General features: G+C 36.5%; 1 protein-coding gene across 6 annotated transcripts in view; it reads left to right on the forward strand.

Moving 5' to 3' along the window:
- LOC115214537 (kinesin-like protein KIF21A) overlaps positions 1–22,888 on the forward strand; it is a 176,923-nt gene that overhangs the window by 56,897 nt on the left and 97,138 nt on the right. For all 6 annotated transcript variants that reach the window (XM_029783744.2, XM_036504851.1, XM_036504850.1 and 3 more), the window contains exon 4: positions 9,637–9,819. In XM_029783744.2, coding sequence (XP_029639604.1) covers positions 9,637–9,819 — 183 coding nt within the window. The remainder of the gene's footprint in view (positions 1–9,636; positions 9,820–22,888) is intronic.

Genomic DNA, 22,888 nt, shown 5'->3' on the forward strand with positions numbered 1-22,888 from the left:
ATGTCTGTTGAGTGGTCAGCCATTTGCACATTAATTCCATGAGCAGGCAGCTCTGTTGACTAGTTCAACTTGAGCCCTTATTGTAATATCATTTTCCTCACTGTCACTTTTATGTCTCATAATGCCCCCTTTCTTGTTTCTTTACTGCCCACAAGGGGCTACAGACAGAGGGGACAAACAAGGACAGACAACCAGATTAAGTCGATTATATCGACCCCAGTGCGTAACTGGTACTTATTTAATCGACTCTGAAAGGATGAAAGGCAAAGTCGACCTCCGCGGAATTTGAACTCAGAACGTAGCGGCAGATGAAATACCGCTAAGTATTTCACCCGGCATACTAATGATTTTGCCCTCCACCTTTCTGGAGAGTAGTGTCAACCCATTTTAGAATCTGATCTAAATCAATATGAATTCTCTATCTTCGTGGGACAGTGGAACAGAGAAATTACTGTTTTTTGGGTTTTTTGTTTTCTAGGAAAATCTAAACAACTTGATAATTAGTTATTTAACTCTATTTGCTACACTGCTATTTAGTCCCATCCCTATATTGGTATTTTTTCATCCCCCTCCCCAATTTTTCCCTTATTGCTTAGTCAGAATAGGAAGTGCAGTACCCATGACCTTTGCAAGGCCTCTGAGACTTAGGAGTTGTTGGGTGAGGAGTAGAAGAGCTGAAGGAGGAAGGACATCAAGATATTAAGTTATCCTCAGATCAGAGACATCCATGGAGTTCTTTTTTCCAACTGAATGAGCTTTGATAAAGACACCCAAGGACCAAGTGGTGATATGAAACTGGATGACAGATAAATTTTAAACTTAACAGTTGACCTGTTAGAAATAACAGCCAAGTATCCATCAATTCACAAACAGCCATCTTAAAACAGGAAGCCCACACAAAATAATCAGTCCCAGAAATGCTGATTAAATGATAGGATGGTCGCAGCTGATATTCTTTGAGTTGACTTGCTATGTGCTACTCTGAAGGCTAAAAAAATATCTAGTTTTATTACTATCATTTTTTGTTTTCAGTTAGTTAAACTAATATTTTTAGGTTCCTTGTAAATTTACACCAAGGCAAGTTCCATGGTGAAAGGGCTGTATGATTGTGTTTTGTCTTTAAGTTAGTAGTCTCAGTACATCAACTTATCAGTTATGACTTTGTAGATAAATAACTGAATTGTCTTTGTACAAAATTATTATAAGTCTACAATTAAAACAAAAGGAAATGTCTCCACATTTTTTTGTACTAATCTTTCAAAAACATTTACAATTTAGTTTCTATTTAAGCTGTGTATGTTTATTTTGAGTTTTCTTTGCTGGATTTCTTTGTCACTCTTTCCCTTTTCTTCAGTATCAGTCATATATAGTTTGTCTTATGCACTATTATTATTGTTGCTTACTTTTTTTTTCTTCTTACATTGTTAGCTTGTATTCTAATCAGTCATCCTGAGATACTAGTCACTAGAACTAACCTATTTCCTCTTAAACATATAAGTCCTTGTTATAAACAACAATTTTCTGCAGTCTTTCTACATTCTTATTCAGTCAGATTGCTCAGAGTTTTATCCTAAATAAAATAGTATATTTGGCTTTTCTCTTGTAAATAACAAAAAATCTAAATATTCTGTTCTGCAGTTTGTGTATATAGCTAAATATTTTTAATGACAGACGAATGCCTGTTTATTACTGGCAAGGAAAAGATAGTCTGGTTAATTTGTATGGAGTACATGCCCTACTTAATTTGTTTCTAATTTTGACAACTATTTCATCTTGAAATATGGTCTACTTCAGTTTTGTGACCAGTTACCATTTAAAAGTGCTATCAGTCTTTGCAACTAGTCACTCTATAAAAATGATAGCAATCTATGTAAGCATATAACTAGTCATCATATAAAAGTGATATCAGTCTTTGCAACTAGTCTCCATATAAAAATTGATAGCAATCTGTTAGCTTATGACTAGTCACCATATAAAAGTGATGTCATAATCATCTTCATCATTGTTTAACGTCTGTTTTCCATGCTGGAATGGGTTGGACGGCTTGACTGGAGACGGGTAAGCCAGAAGACTGCACCAGGCTCCAATCTGATCTGGCAATGTTTCTACAGCTGGATGCCCTTCCTAATGCCAACCACTCTGATGATGCTCTTTACGTTCCACCGGCACAGGAACCAGTCGGTGGTGGGGTTTCTGGCATCGACCAAGTTTGGTTGGTGCTTTGTACATGCCACCGGCAAGGAAAGCCAGTCTGGCAGCGACCCACACATGAATGAATGGTGATTATTGCTTGCTACCAGCACTGGTAACAGCCACAATTACAATTTTCATTTGATTTCAATTTGATTTACTTGACTCAATAGGTCTCTTCAAGCATGGAACGTTGCCTGATAATTCAAAGGTACTTTTAAAATGGGCTGGTTATGTGACACTGGTGTAGGCTACGGCTGTGATCTCACTTTCCTTGCTGGGTCTTTTCGATCACAGCATATCTCCAGAGGTCTGTTTTCATCATTGCCTCTGTGAGGCCCGATGTTCGAAGGTCATGCTTCACCACCTCATCCCATGTCTTCCTGGGTCTCCTCTTCCACAGGTTATTTCCACTGTTAGGGAGTGACACTTCTGCACACAGCTTTCCTCATCCATATGTAGCACATGACCATACCAGCGCAGTTGTCTCTTGCACACCACATCTGATGCTTCTTATGTCCATTTCTCTCAGGACGCTCACACTCTGTCGTGTGTGCACACTGACATTATATGTCTAGATTATTATTCAGCATCTTTGTTTTCTAGATGTTTGCATAAAAACACTTGCTCTATTCTTCAGAACTTCACAGATGGTATTAACAATTCTTAAGGTCTATAAATTTACTCTGTTCTTGTTTTCTCAACTCATACCACTTAACCTTGGGGTTTAGGTCAAGTAGTTATTTTGCACCAGTTGTTTGGTTTTGTGGGAAAAGAGAACTAGTTAATTTTGATAGAAAACCATATTATATATCATTTTTAGTAAAAGGAAATACTCTTAAAATAGTATGTAAAGTTCTTGTATACCAACATATTTTTAGAATTGAATTCTTAGAGAAATGCTAGAAATACAACTGAGATATGTCAGAAGCTATAGGTTTATAAATATTATGAATATACTCTAAAGAAGAGATTATTGGATTGGAAAATTTATAATCTAAACAACTATTTTTAGACATACATTTAAGACTGCATAATTTTGTAATATATAAATACACTTCAGTATAGCATTTTCTCCCCAAACTGTGTTTAGATGCAAAGCATAACTGCGTAGTTAAGTAGCTTGATTTCTAGCCACAAGCTTTTGGGTTCAGTCTTATGCATGGCCCCGGGCAGACCAAATAGTTGTGAATAGATTTGGTTGATGGAAACTGCAAGAAACCTAGCACATGTGTGTTTTAGCATTTTGTTATATTGGCATCATGGGACAGTTGCAAACAAGCATGCCATGATACAAGTGGTGTCCTTTAAATCTAGTCTTCTGTGAAAACATGTCTGGCCATGGGGAAATATTACCTTACTTGGAAACAGTGAGGGTTGGGAACAGGAAGGGTGCCTGGTTGTAGAAAATCTACCGGAATAAATTCCATCTCAACAATATGCTGATAATTGTCCTCAAATAACCATTGTATCTTGTGTGTGTGTATTTTGAACATTGATTTTATACTAAAAAGAAAAGCATGCCCTCTGGTGGTAGGGTTTGAATCCTCTATCTATTGCTTGCTGTAAGACTGTGTTACAGATTATATTACTGTGGTACCATTCCATCATTGGAACATAACCCAGTGGATGGATGTTTTATATAGGCACAAGCATGGCTGTGTGGTTAGGAAGCTTGCTTTGCAACCCCATTGTTTTGGGTTCAGTTCCATTGCGTAGCACGTTGGGCAAGTGTCTTCTACTATAGCTCCGAGCTGACTAAAACCTGAGTTGATTTTATAGACAGAAACTGAAAGAAGCCAGTCACACACTCGCATGCGTGTTCTCTTTCTTTGACATTGCACATTAATTGTAAACAAACATCACCTTCACACAAGTGATGTCATCCATTTGCAATGATTATTTTCTTTGAAACCAATTTTGGCTCTTGTCTATTCATATTCATCCTTTATAATAATGACACATAACAAATTATAAAGCCACACATTTATATAGGGTATTACGACTGAGGGTTAAGTCAATTACCGGCTTCCTGTTTCCCAATACACAACTGATATTTGATACCAGAACAATAGAAGTCAGTTAGACCTGACAAGTTTATCTCATTATGTCAAAATGTATAAAAATATATTTTTTTATCATTAGTACAAAACTGCGGATTTTGAGGAGAATGACATAAAATACTAGTATTTTATCAATTCCCTTAGTATGAAAAGCAGAGATAACACCCAGCAGGAGCTGAGCTCTAAACTAAAGGAAGGCAACTAAGTACAACAAGTATTTTGTTTGCCTGTCATCTTAATTCATTCATTAGGATCCTATATGGAAGCAAATAGTCATATTTACTTTGTCACTGCAGTGTAGGATTTTCTTTTTCTTGCTCTGGAAGGAGGAGGACTGTAGGCCATTTGAAATTGGTGAGGTTGATGCCATTAAAGTTTCTGTTGAGCCATTGCTAATCAACACCTACAGAAAAGACATGAGCAAGAAAAGAGTTCAAGAAGACTGAAGGCAGAAATGTGTGTAGTGATTAGTGTGGAACCTGAGGGAATTGGACACAACAAAAGTAGATAGAAGGAAGATAAGCAGGTTGTGCATACTTGAGTGGCGTGAGCCTAATCAGCTATGAGGAGCAGATACCATTATAGTAGTGGTAGAAAACACAGTGAGTTGAGATCGTGTATCTGTCGGTCCTATGCTGGAGCATGTTGTGAAGTACTGTATAATCAGTCAGGTTTAGAATGTACGTGTTTGCAGCAGTACCATCTCAAATGTGAGAGCAAAACTACAACTTGGACTACATTTCTACTTAATAATGTATTTCATGTGGTTATAGAATGTAGTTTTGTTTAGGTGTGACTTGTGTAGTTGTAGACTATAATTCTATTTAAATGTACAAGCACCTTCAGTCTCTGAGGATGTCTAATAGGTATAGGCTACCTATTAAAGTAACTGTCGTGTCTTCACTTTTAAATATCTCAATCAGAGGAGGGAGGACAGCACCCATGATATTTTTGGAGCCTTCAACAAGGTTAATGGGTGGAAGGGAGAAAGTTATCTTGAGTATGGAGACTTGGGATGAATCCTTGCAAGAGAGTGCTTTCTGCTAAATACCCCGAAGGCTAGTGTTGATAAGATTACAAATGGTACCTCTGAACTTCCACACAGTTTCTGTCTTGCAAATCTCTCATAATTCTTAGGCTGTTCCAAGTCTGTAATGAAGACATTTACCTGATGTGCCACTCTGTGGAGTCAACCTGAAACCATGTAGCCATGATGTGAGCTTGTTAACTATATAACTATGATTGCTTTAATGTCTGTGGGCTTTGTGTGATGTCGGGATTCATTGCATACATGCATGCGTATGGTGTGCAAGCAATTGTATGCATGTGGTTTGTCTGCAAGCACATGCTCTTTGTGTGCAAGTATGTCTGTAAGTGCTCTTTTGCATGCAAGCACGTGTGAGTGAGTGTACTGTGCTTGTCATTGCGCATATCTCCTATATGATTGAAGAGTTCTCTCATTTTAATCAAAATTGAATCAGTTTTAAGAGCAGAGGAATTAATTGAAAGTTTCACTATTAATCCTCTTAAATGTAATTAGTTAAATGAATATTTAAGAGTCGTTATGACTAGTTTAATAAGTGACATATATCTATCAGTTTATGAAGTAACCAGCTTAGGTTAAGTTTGAATTTCTAACCTTTTAAAATACTGAACATAATGGCATTAATTTGTCATGTCATTGCATAGATTTATATCTATCCTAATTACAGTTGATTAATTTCTCACTTTGTTTTAATAAAGTATATGGAAGCTGGCATTGCTGTGTGCTGAAAAAATTCACTTTGTAATTATGTGGAACTGGGTTTGACGCCACTTTGTGGCACCTTGAAAAAGTGTTTTTTTATCATAGCCTCAATTTAGCCAAAGTATTGTGATTTTAAATGTATGATTGATAGAAACTGTATGAAAGGTGGATATCTGTGTGATTAGTGCAGGGTGATGGTGGTGGCAGAATCAATGTGAATAAAAATCCAGTGGTATTTTGTCAGGTTGTATCCATATATGTCTGGTTGACTTTGCTTTCAGCCATGTTTCTCCTCTAATGTAAGATGCCCTTTTTTTCCTTCTCTCTCAATATTTCTTCCCCAACCAGTTGAGAGGTTCTTGTTCTGTAAGTTATTTGGTGACCTCATTACTGCTGCTGGTGCTTTATAAAAAGTGGTTGGCATTAGGAATGGCACCCATTTGTAGAAACCATGCCAAAGCAGACAATAGAGCTTGGTGCAGTCTTCTGATTTGCCAGCTCCTTTCAAACTGTCCAACCCATGCAAATGGAAAATAGATGTTAAATGATGATGGCTGGTGTTGATAATCAACTGAAACTTTGGAGTGCCCCAGTATGGCCACAGTCCAAGTTATCATGCACACATGCACAATAATTTACGAGTAGTAGTGTGAGGGAGTTAGAAAGTATTATGTAATCAAATAACTATATATAAATTTTATATTGTGTTAACATGCCATAAATTTCATGCTATAAAGATTGTTGTTTTTTTGTTGTTTTTTTTGCTAACCTTTTGTTGATAAAGTAGCTGATGAATATTTCTTTGGAACTAAACTTGAAGTAATGGGACAGCAGTTATCTATGACAATAATAATAATAATAATAATGGTTTCTAATTTTGGCACAAGGCCAGAAATTTCAAGGGGGTGCGTAAATCAATTACATCAACTCCAATGTTCAACTGGTGCTTATTTTATTGACCCCAAAAGGGTAAAAAGCAAAGACGACCTTGTTGGAATTGGAATTTGAACTTGAAACGTAATATAGGTAAAATGTCACTAAGCATTTCATTTGGCATGCTAACAATTTTGCCAGCTTGCCACCTTAAATTATAGTAATAATAATCCTTTCTACTTAAGGCACACGGCCTGAAATTTTGGGGGAAGGGGATTAATCAATTACATCAATCTCAGTGTTTCTTAATTTATTGACCCCAAAAGGATAAAATGCAAAGTTGACCATGCCAGAATTTGAACTCAGAATGTAAGGATAGATGAAATGCCACTAAGCATTTTGCCAGGCATGCTTATGATTCTGCCAGCTGACTGCCTTAATAACAGTAATAATAATAATAATAATAATATGTATTTCCCTGTACGTATGCATTCATGTTTATGTATATAGGTGCAGGCATGGCTAAAGGTCCAAGCATATTTGTATTAAGAAGTGTGCTCTGCAAACATCTACTTTTGGATTCAGTCTCATGGCATGACACATTGAGCCAGGGTCTTCTTCTAAAATCCCTGATTGGCAAAAGCCTTGTAAGTAAAATTGGTTGACGGATTGAAAGAAGCCCTTTGTGTGTGGGTATGTGCATCTCCGCATGTATTTGTGTTTTTCCAAAACTTGCTGAGTTATAAGTGGGGGCATTATTGCCATTTCCTTTGTCAACAAAGCGCTTACTGGCTTTGCACCTTCAAAGATGTGCAGAATAAAAGAATTCTTTACCTGAAAAACAGATATGGGTTAGGACAGAAATGGCAGCTGGTTGAAAAATAATATCTCTCATATTCATCTAATCCTTGCTAGAATGGGAAAAAGAAACCTATAAACAAATGAGTTATAGGGACCAATTAGCAATCATTACAGCATTGGGTAGAATGTTTTGTATTTGTTCTGGTTCTCTAAGCTCAGAGCCCAAATGCTGCTGTGTTCAATTTTGACATTTGTCCTTTTGGATTCAATAAAATACCACTTAAATATTAAAATTGATTCCTCTTTGTCACCTTGTCTGTCTGTCTCAGACATACACTTTCTCTCTGAACAAAGAAATAGCTGTTTCCAAACCTAGAGAGGAATGGGTTCTACCAAGTCCTAAATTCCTGGGATATTACTGTATATCACAATGGTGCCCCTGTGATCCCATCAAGAATTGAGATTCCTCCCACACCATAACCACATGTGTGTATGGTGGGGAGTACGAGGGGCGTTCAATAAGTAATGCCCCTGACCCACTTCCCATAGCAGTAGAGCAACGGAACTTGGCACAGTTATTGGTCTTTTTCTACATAGGAACCACCCAATGTTACGCATTTCTCCCATCGTTTGATCCAGCTCTGGAGACCGTTTTTGTAAAAGACCCCAGCTTGGTCCTCCATCCACGACGTGACTTTAGAAATCAAGGCTGCATCATCTGGGAAATGCTTTCCTTTCAAAAACAACTTCATGGCTGGGAAGAAGTGAAAATCAGAGGGTGCAAGGTCAGGAGAGTAGGGGGGTGGGGGAGGAGTTCATAGCCGCACGCCTGTGCTTCTGATCTGGCGACACACGAGTTGTGGACCGGAGCGTTGTCCTGCAGGAGGAGGATGCCATCGCTGATCTTACCCCGCCTCTTGATTTTGATAGCTTCTCTTAATTTCCTCAAAAGTGAAGCATAATAGGCTCCTGTAATTGTGGTACCCTTTGCCAGGAAATCTGTCATCACTACTCCGTCCTGGTCCCAGAAGACTGTGAGCATGACCTTGCCAGCAGAGGGCTGCACCCTTGCCTTCTTTGGAGGAGGTGAGTCACGGTGCTTCCACTGCATTGACTGGGCTTTGGTCTCTGGATCATAGTGATGGACCCAGGTTTCATCCTGTGTAATCAGTCTTTTGAAAAAGTTTGACTCATTTTCTTGGTATGTCTCCAAATTCATCCTCGAGAACTCGACGCGTTCTTGCTTCTGGAAAGGTGTGAGCAACCTGGGAATCCATCTGGCAGACACCTTTTGCATATGCAAATGGTCATGAATGATAGTTTCCACTGACCCGGTTCTAATCTTGACCTCATGGGTTATTTGGCGAATAGTTATGCGTCGATCTTCCAAAATGGCAGCCTCAACTTGACGGACAGATGCCTCATCAATGGCAGAAGGGGGTCGACCAGATCTGGGAGCTGTTTCCACAGAGTTATGACCATGTTTGAATTCACGATGCCAGCGTTTTACAAGGTCATATGATGGGGCATCATCACCATAAGTTACTTTCATTTCATCAAAAGTCTCCCATGGTGTGCGTCCTTTCAAATACAAAAACCGGATCACTGCTTGACACTCAACAGGCTCCATTTCACACTTGACTCAGTTCAAACACCTGTAAATCAGAAACCATAATTAGTTCAGAGCTGTAATTTGACACCTAATCTATAGAGATATAAGTAATTGCACATGCAAAATTTCAACTAGATCAAACACCTGGAAGTGGGTCAGAGGCATTACTTATTGAACGTCCCTCGTATATATGTATGTATATATATTTGTGTGTGTGTGTGTATATATGTGTGTGTGTGTCTGTAATGAAATTAAACAATTCAATGTGCTGATGTCTTAATTTTAAAGCTGTTCTTTTAAAGTTTGTGGTTTTCCAAAAAATATTTATAAACAAAAAAAATTTTTTTCAGACTGGTTCTGGCAAGACATATACAATGGGGAGTGGATTTGATGTGGATGTTCCAACAGAAGACATTGGCATAATACCTCGAGCTATTGGACATCTATTTAGTGGCATTGACAAACGCAAGAAAGAAGCTATGGAGAATAAGGAACCTCCACCTACATTTAAAGTTTCTGTTCAGTTCATGGAGGTAAGGGCTAATTTTATTTTCATGTCTGTTTTTGATATATTGTTTAGACCCAGATCAGCTTTTAAAAAGGAACCCTTTGCTCTAGGCTTCATTCAATTTATTATAACCTTTACACATGCACACGGTACACACTAAACACATACACACATAAGTGCATGCACATCGAAATAATTACCAGAAGGTAATGGAATAAGGACAAGAAGAGACACCTGGAATGGTGTCACTGATGAGGTTACAGAATGTGCAAATAAAGAACTTTGACAGGCATATCTACTACAAATAATATGAATAATGTGTGTTTAATTGGCAAAAAAAAAAAATGACCATACCCAAATTTTAAAATAAATTACGCTTTGCACCTAAATATGTGAATATGGACCTTAAAAATTTATGCACAGTTGATGGCATGTGATGGATGCCTTGCAATATTTAGTTTTATATTCTCTTCTTTATGAATGAATCTCTCTCCAGTTGAGGTGGAGGCAATAAAATCCTGATATCAATGTAATCATTTGTGTTCTTCACTTAGAATTTTTGGCTTTGTTTCAAAATTAAAACTTCATATGAAAGCCAATGTGTCAATTGTAATGAGTTGTTCAAGAACATACTTTAATTTTTTTACAAAACTAAAACATTTTAATATTTTCACAATTGCTGTTTTATATTTAAAAAAAAGCTGACTACTTCTTAGGAATTAAGCAAATTGATGAACACTAGATTACTAAGCAGTGTGCCCAAAATTATTAGTCTTTTACTCTTTATCATCATCATCATCATCATCGTTTAGCGTCCGTTTTCCATGCTAGCATGGGTTGGACGGTTCTACTGGGGTCTGTGAAGCCAGAAGGCTTCATCAGGCCCAGTCAAATCTGGCAGTGTTTCTACGGCTGGATGCCCTTCCTAACGCCAACCACTCCGTGAGTGTAGTGGGTGCTTTTTACGTGCCACCCGCACTGGTGCCAGACAGAGCTGGCAAACGGCCACGAACGGATGGTGCTTTTTATGTGCCACCGGCACGAGGGCCAGGCGAGGCTGGCAACGGACACGAAACGGGGCGGTGCTGGCAACGGTCGCGAAACGGAAAGTTCTCTTACATGCCACCGGCACTGGTAACACATCTGCAATTTCCATTGATCGATTTCCATTGATCGATTTCCATTGATCGATTTCCATTGATCGATTTCCATTGATCGATTTCGATTCTGATCGTCACTTGCCTCAACGGGTCTTCACAAGCAGAGTTTTGACATGCCACCGGCACTGGTAGCACATCCGCAATTTCCATTGATCGATTTCGATTCTGATCCTCACTTGCCTCATCACGTCTTCACAAGTAGAGTTTTGTGTCCCAAGAAGGGAAGGTATGCATACGTAGGCTGGCTCCATCCCATGTAGAAGGCCACGGGTTATGGACTCACTTGTCCTGCCGGGTCTTCTCGCGCACAGCACACTTCCAGAGGTCTCGGTCTCTAGTCGTTTCCTCAGTGAGACCTAAAGTTCGAAGGTCGTGCTTCACCACCTCGTCCCAGGTTTTCCTGGGTCTGCCTCTTCCACAGGTTCCCTCAACCGCTAGGGTGTGGCACTTTTTCACACAACTATCTTCATCCATTCTCGCCACTTGACCATACCAGCGCAAACGTCTCTCTTGCACACCACAACTGATGCTTCTTAGGTCCAGCTTTTCTCTCAAGGTACTTACACTCTGCCGAGTGTGAGTACCGGCATTACACATCCATCGGAGCATACTGGCTTCATTTCTAGCGAGCTTACGCATATCCTCAGCAGTCACGGCCCATGTTTCACTGCCATGTAGCATGGCTGTTCGTACACACGCATCATACAGTCTGCCTTTCACTCTGTGCGAGAGGCCTTTTGTCACCAGTAGAGGTAAGAGCTCTCTGAACTTTGCCCAAGCTATTCTTACTCTAGCAGTTACACTTTCAGCATACCCGCCCCCGCTGCTGACTTGGTCACCTAGGTAACGGAAACTATCAACTATTTCTAGTTTTTCTCCCTGGAAAGTGACGGAAGTTGGTCTCAGAGCATTTTCAGTGTTTATTGTTCCTGAGCATCTGCCACATACAAAAACCATCTTCCTAGTTAGCCTTCCTTTGACATTGCTGCATCTCTTATGTGTCCATAGCTTACACTTGGTGCATCTTATAGAGTTTCTACCTACACCTTTTCTACAGATCGAGCAGGGCCATCTACCTGAAGGTGTTTGTGATTTGTCTACCTTCCTACTGATTACGACTTTGGTTTTAGCTAGATTGACTCTGAGGCCCTTCGATTCTAATCCTTGTTTCCACACCTGAAACTTCTCCTCCAGTTCTGATAGCGACTCAGCAATTAGAGCAAGGTCATCTAGTTTTAAACCCTTCAAGTTTGGCATTGGAGAGGTGGTAAAAGTCAATCAACTTTAACTGTTTCTCATTTTAAAAAAAGTCTGAATGTACATAGAGCCTTATACTTGAACTACAAGTTCTTCCAGCTACTAAAGCTGTGAATATTTAACACAGCTAGGAACATCAAACTGAATACTTTAAATTCAAAAATAGTTGAAGAGGTGGATGGAATGTATGAAATGGCTGCCTCCATTACAAATAAAGATTACGGTCTCTGTGAAAGGTCAGCTACATAGACTGTGTGTAAGAAATGTTATACTGCATGGTATGAAAACTGGGGGCATTGAATGTGGATGTTGCGTGGAAGCTACAGAAAAAGGAAGAGAATTTGATCTATTGGGTGTATAACGTTAAATTTACTTGACAGGAGCAGCTAAGTGAATAGCTGGGTATTACATCAGTGAATGTATGGTTGGAGAAACAACTGCACAGGCATGGACTATGAGTATTGGGTGAATAGAAATGTTGCAATATTAATAAAATGTTTTGGAGAAAGAATAATGCCACAAAAAAGAAGTTGCAAGGGTGCTGGCACAGAAAAAAATCAGAAACTACTAGGAGCAGTACGTTGTGTTAGGGATTTGTCTAACCCATAACAGTATGGGAAATGTGTTGAAATGACAATGATAGCATAATCTTTTGTTTCATCGACTGGAGTTTAGATATTTGCTGAGATGAACATTTTCATTTTTAGAGGGTCTATAAAATGAGTAACAGTAATTCTGTTGATGTCAAAGTTGGAATAATTTGTTTTGGCATTTATTTTGGAGAGGAGAAAATAATTGTTCTCTGTCTTTTTTTTATCTACTTGAGTTGTATTTATCTATCGCAATCTACAATCTGGAAGACTAACAGGCTTTGTGTTTCATCATACAGTAATTTACAATTTAACACTTTTAGAAATATTCATATCATTCAGTGTGATGATTCATTTCATTTTTTCTCTAGTTCTGTTCTGAGACATGCTACTGATTCACAGCTGTCTAGTGAAAATGAATCACTGTGTGTATGTCTAGTATTGACTACTTGAAAAGTATTGTGGTAATAAGTGTAAACTTATTCAAGAAATAACTTGTTTCATTTTTGTTTTAAGATTCGTTATTTCTTTTATAAGAGGTTCTTAATAATACATGATTAAAATTAACTTCAAAGATATTTGCAACGTATATACTTTTTGTAGCTTTCCCAGTCTTGTGAAGAGAGAATTAATTTGCAAATTTGTTACTGTGTGCTTGTATATGTATTTAGTAAATAGTTTCACTTGAGAAACTTTAGGGTGCAATATTTTCCATGTGTTTACCAGCCTACAAAGTAAACATGATGAAAATAATTCTCCACTGTTTCTATTTACTTAGGCAGTCTATTGTCTTTAATGTAAATTTCTTAAACCAGGATATGCAAGAGAAATTACAGAGGTATGTAAGGTTTGTAATAGCATGTAATTTTGAAGTATTCACATGCAACAACTTATCAATGATTACCTCTCTAATTTAGTAAATAATGTGTGTGAGTATGTATACACACATACACTTTAAATATTTTTTGTGGAAATCTTGACTTCCATAAAATTGTCTGTTTGATGGCATCCACCCATTTTACAGTGTTTTTTCCAACACTGCCAGATGTGAAAAATGGAGACCCTGGAAGTAAAAATGTTTGAGAACCCCTGGAGCAGACCATATTTTGATTCAACTATTCACTGAAACCTGTCTGAGGGTTACCTAAGTTGGACAGAATTTATTGAACTGCACTAAGTGGATCTTAGTATATTCCTGATATTACAAAATGTTCAAACTAGAATAAATTCTTTGTGATGTTTTTGTACAATTTTACTGACACAGAACAAATCATTCGTAGGTTTTAGCAGATTCTTTTCTACTCTGGGCACAAGGCCTGAAATTTTGGGGGAGGAGGCCAGTCAATTAAATCGACCCCAGTATGCAACTGACATTCATTATTTTTGCAAAATAAATATGGACTCTTTAACTGGTTCTCTAGCCACATGATCATGAGTTGGGACCTTACTAAAGCCATTATGTTGTGCTCATGTTAGCGCATAACTCTTCTTACTCCTGTTTTCCTGATTGACAATATGTTCCACTTCTACTTTTGGGTTAAGTGATTACCAGTAGGAAGGGCACCCAATTATATTAAACAGTTGTTCCAACAAAGAATGGCAGAGGATTAAGTCCCTTTACTAACACCAATGTTGTAACTTTTATTAGGCAGTAAAGATACAAACAGAATCATTCTTATCAGTATCATCATCATCTCATTTTATTTTCACTTCCCATGTTGACATGGGTTGGAGTGGTCATCCTGGGTCAAGTCAGTTCTTACTTGGAGTTACTGCTCCTTTATGTATGATCTAAGGATTACTTGTATATTTCATTTTGGCATGGTATCTACTGCTTGATGCTTTTCCTAATACCAACCAGTCACATTAGGACCCCTAGAGGTTGTCATGTCCTTAATAAGTGAAGGGTTCTCCTGACCCTGTGTATCCACTGTTTACCAACAACTTTACTATGTACTGGGTATATTTTATTGTAGCACTGAAAAATGTATACCTTGAAAAATGTAGGGGGATTCTCACTACATTGTCTCCATCTGTTCAGGGCAGTGTGACTGATAGTGTGGGCTGAGGGGAGGGAAATATTTAGATGGTGAAGAGAAAGAAGAGAGTATGAAAGTGAAAAACAGTGATTAGATGCAAGAAATTTATGGCATTCAGTGTAACTGAATAAAGCATGTGGTTGTTTGTGTGAAATCCACTACTTGACCAATGACTAGCCAGTGGTTAAATTATGTAAAATGAGGTTGTTCTCTGGTCTTAGTTTAGGAGTTCATCTTGAATTTGGTTATTTTCTATGAAGTTTCATAACTTTAGAAATTATACCAATTTTATCTATAGATCAATTTTAAGATCTTTGAGTAGGATTTTTGTTGAAGAGTATATATTTCATACAGATCATAATGAGCAGTTGGTTCTTTTGAATGCATTTGGTTTTTTATCATTCTGTCATGTGTGATTTAAATGTAGGAGCCTTATCTTGATATGTTTATTGTGCTTTATAATGTGGGTCATCTTAGTCTGTAACTGTAGAAGGAAATATAATTTCACTGGTTTAAAGAAAAAAAAAAGAAAAAACAGTTAACTCATCACCCAATTTAAAACTACCACCTGGCCCTTAGGTAACGTGCCTTCAGAGGAGTTCTCAACTCTTTTGCCCATATTTGTGCCAGCTCTCTAGTTTGTAGTTAGGTAACTTTGAAATTTTTATGTTACTCATTATTGCAATGATATAAGTCATCCTTTCTTCCCTCCCTCCACAATATTAAAGATGGTGAGCTATGTGAAAGGTTATCATGAGTGCTTCTCTTCCTCTGTGATAAAACAAAATACAACTGTATAATTATATTAATAAATACTATGTTAATAATGATAGTCAGGGTTTCTCACGTTGGCACACAGAAGAGACCTGTACATTGTGACTTGATCTGCTTGAACAAATGCCCTTTGAATTACTATCTAACACTATACTATTTTAAATAACGGACACTTTGGATGATGTAGTTTAAATACTCTACTTGCGGGGGAAGGGGGGGAGAAAGAAGGAATAGTGACAGGTGGATCACTTTGATCATAGGTTTGTTTAATCAGGACTGACCAGGAGCTTAGCAAGAACCAAATTTTGTCAGATGTAGTCACATTGACCTCAGTAAATAACTGATACTTATTTTATCGATCTGGAATATAGGAACAGTTATATTGATCTGGTTGGAATTTGAAATCTATATAGAGGAGGCAAAACTAAATACTGTGATTTCGCTCTTTGTTTCTATTCCTTAGTACTCCTCATATCTGCATCATTAATGATGCTCTTTTGTTTGTTCCTTAACACCTCTTATATTGTTCTTGTTGGTAGTACTTATATTGATGTTTTTTTGTTTGTTTTTCAAATTGCTCCCATGCAGATTTTAACCCTTTTGTGGTTGTATTTTTAACAGACTACCTATGTTATTTAATTAAATTTCAATGCATTCAAGACTTTGTTAGGGTTTAGTAAAATAGCTGTAACCTCATATATTATTCTGTTGACCAGCTAGAATCTTAAATGTTACAATGAAATGAAATTTTGGCAGAAGTTGTAATTTGATTATGAACTTTAGTATAAGTAGTTTCAACGGGGTTGGTATTAAAAGGGTTATGGTTTTTTTTTTATTAAATATTTGTGTTGTAACTTGAATATAGATGCAAGTGTGACTGCATGGTAAGAAGTTTACTTTACCACCACATAGTTGTGGGTTCAGTCCCACTATGTGCCACCTTGGGCAAGTATCTTCTACTCTACCCTTAGACTGACCAAAGCCTTGTGAGTGGATCTGGTAGATGGAAACTGAAAGAAGCCCATTGTGCATGTGTGTGTGTGGGAGTCTTATGTGTGTTTGTGCCCCAGCTTGACTGTCATAAAATGACCGAAACAAGTAAAAGATAAAACGGTTTATAAGTCTGAGGAGACACATATGCACACAGTGGAACCATATGGCTATGGGTTTGTTCCCACTGTTTGAATGCTACTGTCTGGTTTCTTCCACTATAGCCATAGGTTGATCAGTGCCTTGTGTGTGAAATTTGGTTGATGGAAGCTCGAAGCTTTTCATATATGAAATGCATGTGCATGCCGACTAAGATGATCCACATTATAAAGCACAGGTATGGCTGTGTGTTAAGTTTGCTTCAGTTTCAGTATATAACTTCTTTTGGAATGGTGGGTTGAACATAATCAGAGAAACCACTAAGCATAACCCAACTGTTACAGGAATTTAGATGAATTCATTTTGTTGTCTAACAGGTTTTGTTATTGTAGCAGTGGATGAAAGATATTATATATGCTGACTTACAGGAAATTATTTTGCTTCACATGTGTGACCCAGAAGAAAATAATTAAATAAAATAAAAGATGCTATGATGTTGTTTCCTTTCATCTTGTATTCAGCAAAGTGGTTTCTAAACTGGTGTGGAGAAACTAGTTTGATAATTCTCAAGTCTGTGGTGGTAGTTCTAATAATACTGTATAATGATGGAATTTTTCATTAATTCATGCTGGTATTTCATTCAATGCAGGGAAAATTTTTTTTCTTTTGCAATTCAAGCTTTAATTGTAATAATAATGGACCCTCCTGACCTATGTGTGTTTAGCTTTTTCTGAACGACCTGCACAAATGATTTGTTTATAGTGATCAAATGTTTGTGCCGCACATTAACTCACTCTCTCCATCAAATCAATGTAGTCTTGAACATGCGCACAGGTGTGAAAGTGATTGGAGAGCAACATGAGATGAAGTGTTTTGCTCAAGAAAACAACACACCACCCAGTCTAGGAATTGAAATCACAATTGCTAGATTGTGAGGGCAACATCCTAACCACTAGGCCATTTACCCTCATAATAATAATATTTTTTACTAAAGGCACAAGGCCTGAAATTTTGAAGGAAGGGACTAGTCAATGACATCAACCCCAGTCTTTCACTGGTACTTAATTTATCGATCCAGAAAGTATAAAAGGCAAAGTCAACCTTAGTGGCATTTGAACTTGGGATGTAATGCCAGAAGAAATACTACAAAGAATCTAGTCAAATGTACTAATGATTCTACCATCTTAATAATAATATTAATGATAATGGTTTCTGATCTAGGCATATGGCCAACAATTTTCAAGAGAGGGAGTAAGTTAGTATCATTGATCACAGTAGTTAATTGATACTTTATTTTATCAACCCCAGAGGGATGAAAGGCAACACTGACTTTGGTGAGATTTGAACTTGGAATGTAAAGAGCTGTGGTTTTTGATTTGGTCACACTGCATGGCACCTTATGCAAGTGTTTTCTACTATTGCTCCAAGCCAACCAATGCCTTGTGAGTGAATTTGGTAATTGAAAACTATGTGGAAACCTATTGAGTGTAGTTTCTGTCTTTTGGCAGCCAGTGTTAGCTTTTTTTTTTTTTTACATATTCAATAATTTAGATAAGTACTATGCTGGAAATAAAAAAGTTCTGGGATCAATTTGTTCAATTAAATCCTTCAAGGCAGTTCCCCAGCATGGCTGTAGTCCATGGACATGAAGCAAGTAAAAAATAAGATCAATTCTAATTGAGTTTCAAAATTTCTCAATGAGATAACTGAGAATCCCCTTAATAGTAAAATTGATAGGATTCCTTAACTTATGACTCTGCTATTTCTGTTTGAAAGTCCAGATTAAGATTATTGATATGAAGCAAAACATGAGCTATGAAAGCAAAACACATTTTATGTCTCAAAAATAGTTGCAGCTATAGGAATATCTTCTGAGGCAGCAAATGTAAGAACAACAAAAGTGAAGATCAGTCTAAAATTGTTTTTGTCACTTGAAGTGAAAGCCTTCTTGTGTAGCTAATGTGGAGAATTTTCTAAGGATTGGTATTTATACATTTTTGAAGTCCTTTATATTTGCTTAAGTACTTCATCTGTTGTTTAAATATAAAAAATATATTTCTAACTAACTCTTCTGAATAACATGGTAGATTGTGCTTTGTTAAATTGAAGAGTTACAATATTAAATGTTAACCCTTTTGATACCAACTTACCTGATACTATCACAGGTTCTTAAAACTCCCTATTTCAAAATGATCTAAACGAAGACCCTTTCATCAACAATTCGTATGTCCTAAACACCAACTCTATAGTGAGCCATTTTAGTAAATTTTTCATTTTAAAAATTGACCTGAACAGAATACATTTGAACAGAAATGTAATGAAAGAGTTAAATGTCTCTGTCATTCACATGGCAGTGCAGACTTTTGACTTTACACTAGTGTAATGAATGATAAACACAATGCTATATTAAAACTTGATTCCCATCATAACGCTACTGTTTTAATTGGAAAATTCTATTGCTTTTAGATATTATTTCAGTGTTAATCTAACTAGTTGTTGAGAGTAATGTATTACTTCATTAACGATGAGAGAAACTATTTTTCACCTTTAGATTAAATACATTATTGAATTCATTACATTAGAAAAATATGTTCATTCTCACTAATTGCATCAGAAAAATTAAATGTAGGTTCCTTTGGTTGTAACAATATTTCATATCTTTTGCTATTAAAATATGGTCTATTCCAAAAGCTTAACAGATAAATTTTGCTTCAATTCTACTGTTGTTAATGGTGATGGATAAATAGAGAATTGACCAGTTTTCATGAAATCAGTTTTAAAATTTTGTCAATTTTTTTTTATTTATACTACTCTGTATCTGTCTTTTCAAGTTGGTTTTAACTATTAGCAATTTTACAGCTTTAACTATCAGTATTTATATTGTAGAAAACTTTACTTGAATTGTATTTATTGACAAGGGATAAATTTTTTCAAATATCAAAATACATGGTACCATGTTTATATATATATATATATATATATATATATATATATATATATATATAATCATCATCATCATCATCATCATTAATGTCCGTTTTCCATGCTGGCATGGGTTAGACAGTTTGGCTGGGGACTGGCAAGCCAGGAGGCCACATCAGGCTCTTATTCCTTTACTTGTTTGTCATTTGACTGCAGCCATGCTGGAGCACCACCTTGAAGTGGTTTATCAAACAATTTGACCTCAGGACTTACTTTTTAAGTCCTAATACTTATTCTATCAGTCTTCCTGCAGAACCACAAAGTTATGGGAATCTAAACACAAACATTGCTAAGTAATGATGGGTGGGGACAGATACACACACACACACACACACATGCATGTATACACACACTCATACACATGACGGGTTTCTTTCAGTTACTGTCTACCAAATTCACTCACATTTGGTAGGCCTGAGGCTATAGTAGAAGGCACTTGCCCTAGGTACCACACAAGAGGACTGAACCCGGAACCAGGTGGTTAGGAAGCAAGCTTCTAGCCACACTTGCACCTGTAAGCATTTGGTTCTTTTTCTTAGACATGTTATTTTTATTATTTTCATCTCTGAGCAGATAGCCAATCTTTTTACTGTTCACTCATGATAGGTTAACAAAATAAAATAAATAACCCTCAGTATCATAAGCACAGGTATGGTTGTGTGGTAAGAAGTTTGGTTCTCAGCCACATTGTTCTAGGTTCAATGTCTTGTACTGTAGCCCAAGGCTAAATGAAGCCTTGTGAGTGAATTTGGTTGATGAAAACTGAAAAAAAGCCCACTATGTATGTATCTGTTTGCATGTTTGTGTGTGTTTGCATGCTTGTTCCCTACCTTGACAACTGGCATTGGTTTGTCCCCATAACTTGGTAGTTCAGGAAAAAGAGGCCAAAAGAAAAAGTAATAAGCTTTAAACAAATAAATAGCAGTGTCTACTTGCTTAACAAAACCGTTCAAAGTGGTGCCCCTGTTTGACTACAGTCCAATGACTAAAACATGTAAATGAAGAAAAAAAGAAAGAAGGAACCTTTGTAAAATGCAGCAATTTAGCAAAAAACACTAGAGACAGGATATACACAGACTATAGCTGAAATTGATGTGGCCATAAGAAGTGGAAAATTTCACATGTTTACATTACTTTCCTCAGTCTTCATTCTTGTTAATTAGTATAATGTTAATGATAATTTGTGTGATATGTTTACATTTTAAAAATGAACATGTCATGAAAATGTGATTTAGAGAATTTCAAGCAGAAATTTACATTAAAATAAAATTACTAAAACACCCAAAATATCAGGTGTTGCATCCATCATAGAGCATGAACCAAACCAATTTTGTACAAACATACCAACTTTTAGCTAGAGTAGTATGCTAATAAAACTGAGCTCTTTCAAGAAATATAAGGCCAATATTCGCGAATAGTATAGTGAATTGAAACCGGAATATTACTGATATTAACCCTGGAATGTCAAATAGCATGATGAAATTATCTGTTACTCATTGTGAATTATCAACCTATAAATATTAATTAATATCAATTAAGCACAAAATTTTACCCTAGGTGCAGGCATGGCTGTGTGTTAAGAAGCTTGCTTCCCAACCACATGGTTGTGTTCAATCCTACTGAGCTGTACCTTGGAAAAGAGTCTTTTACTATAGATTTGGTCGGATCAAAGCCTGTGAGTGGATTTGGTAGACAGAAACTGAAAGAAGCCCATAGCGTGTGTGTGTGTGTGTGTATATGTATGTATGTATGTATGTATGTGTGTATATATATATATATGTATGTGTTTTTGTGTCTGTATACCACCTTTATTTGACAACTGGTGTTGGTGTTTATGACCTGTAACTTAGCAGTTTGGCAATTGAGACTGATAGAATAAGTACTAGGCTTGAAAAAATAAGCCCTGAGATTGATTTGACTACTGCCTTCCAAGGCAGTGCCCCAGTATGGCCACAATCAAATGACTGATACCAGTGAAAGATAAAAGATACATGCTTGAAATCCTATTATTCTGTCAGTATTGGCAGGAAATGCTTAAAGCTGAGCTGAAAAATTAGACATTGTTATTTTAGAATACTAACCTAAGAAGGAAGGTTTATTAATTCCCTACCTACTTTGGTGACACTGAACATATTCTAAATGTCCTTATGTGTCATATTTTTTAAGGAATCAAATTTATCTTAGCAGTCTTGGTATTTGTGTAAACATTTTCTTGTTTTATCACGATGGCTATGATATTAATATTTTTTAAAAATTTATTCATATATAACAAGTGGTTTCTTGTACATTTTGTTAGAATGAAAGACAACTATTACTTTTTTTTTGTTTTTTTTTGCTGAGAATTCATGTCATCTTACTGTCAACAAGTATTCACTGACATGTGATTAGACTATCCTTGAATTTCTAACTTCCTCTTAACTCCTTCAGCATCTACAAAATTTGTTTTGCATATAGGACAGTTAGAAATATCTTGAGAGAAATCTGCTAGATTTTGTTATTGCTGTCATGGGATTTGTTTTTTCTTTTCGTGACAAATATGTTATATATGTGTATGTATATAATCATCTAAAATTTAAGTCAAGAATTTTCTAAAAACATCAGACTAGGATTAGTGTTCACTGAGTTCATTGCTTGATGTGTGATTGCCATTTTATCTGTCATGACTGTTGTATACAAACTCTATATCATCATTTAACATCCATTTTCCATGCTGGCATGGGTTGGACACATATACGTCTTTTTATGTATTTCATTCATTGAACTGTGTCCATATTGGGGTACTGCCTTGAAGGGTTTTAGTTAAAGAAATCAATCCCAGTACTTTTTTTTTTAAAGTTTAATGCTTATATTGGTTTCTTTTATGAACTGCTCAGTTTATAAGGACATAAACAAACCAACACCAGCTGTCTGGTGGTGAGGGTACTGACACATACGCACATGCATATGTATGTACATATACACAATAGGGGGTTATCAGTTTTTTTCTAACAAATCCATTCACAAGAATTTTAAGTGAATGTCTGTCAACATAACACAAACTTTAAAAAAAATATATATATGTATAGATATATATTGGGTTAGTGCATAATTATTGCAGCTTTTTTTCAAATTTTATTCAACAAAAGCAATAACAATATTTAACAAAAACATCTTTAAATGACTGTCTGACCATTTGACAAGCAAATGGGAAGCAGTAATTGAAG

The sequence above is a fragment of the Octopus sinensis genome, linkage group LG7 (genome assembly GCF_006345805.1).
Source record: "Octopus sinensis linkage group LG7, ASM634580v1, whole genome shotgun sequence".
NCBI lineage: Eukaryota > Metazoa > Mollusca > Cephalopoda > Octopoda > Octopodidae > Octopus > Octopus sinensis.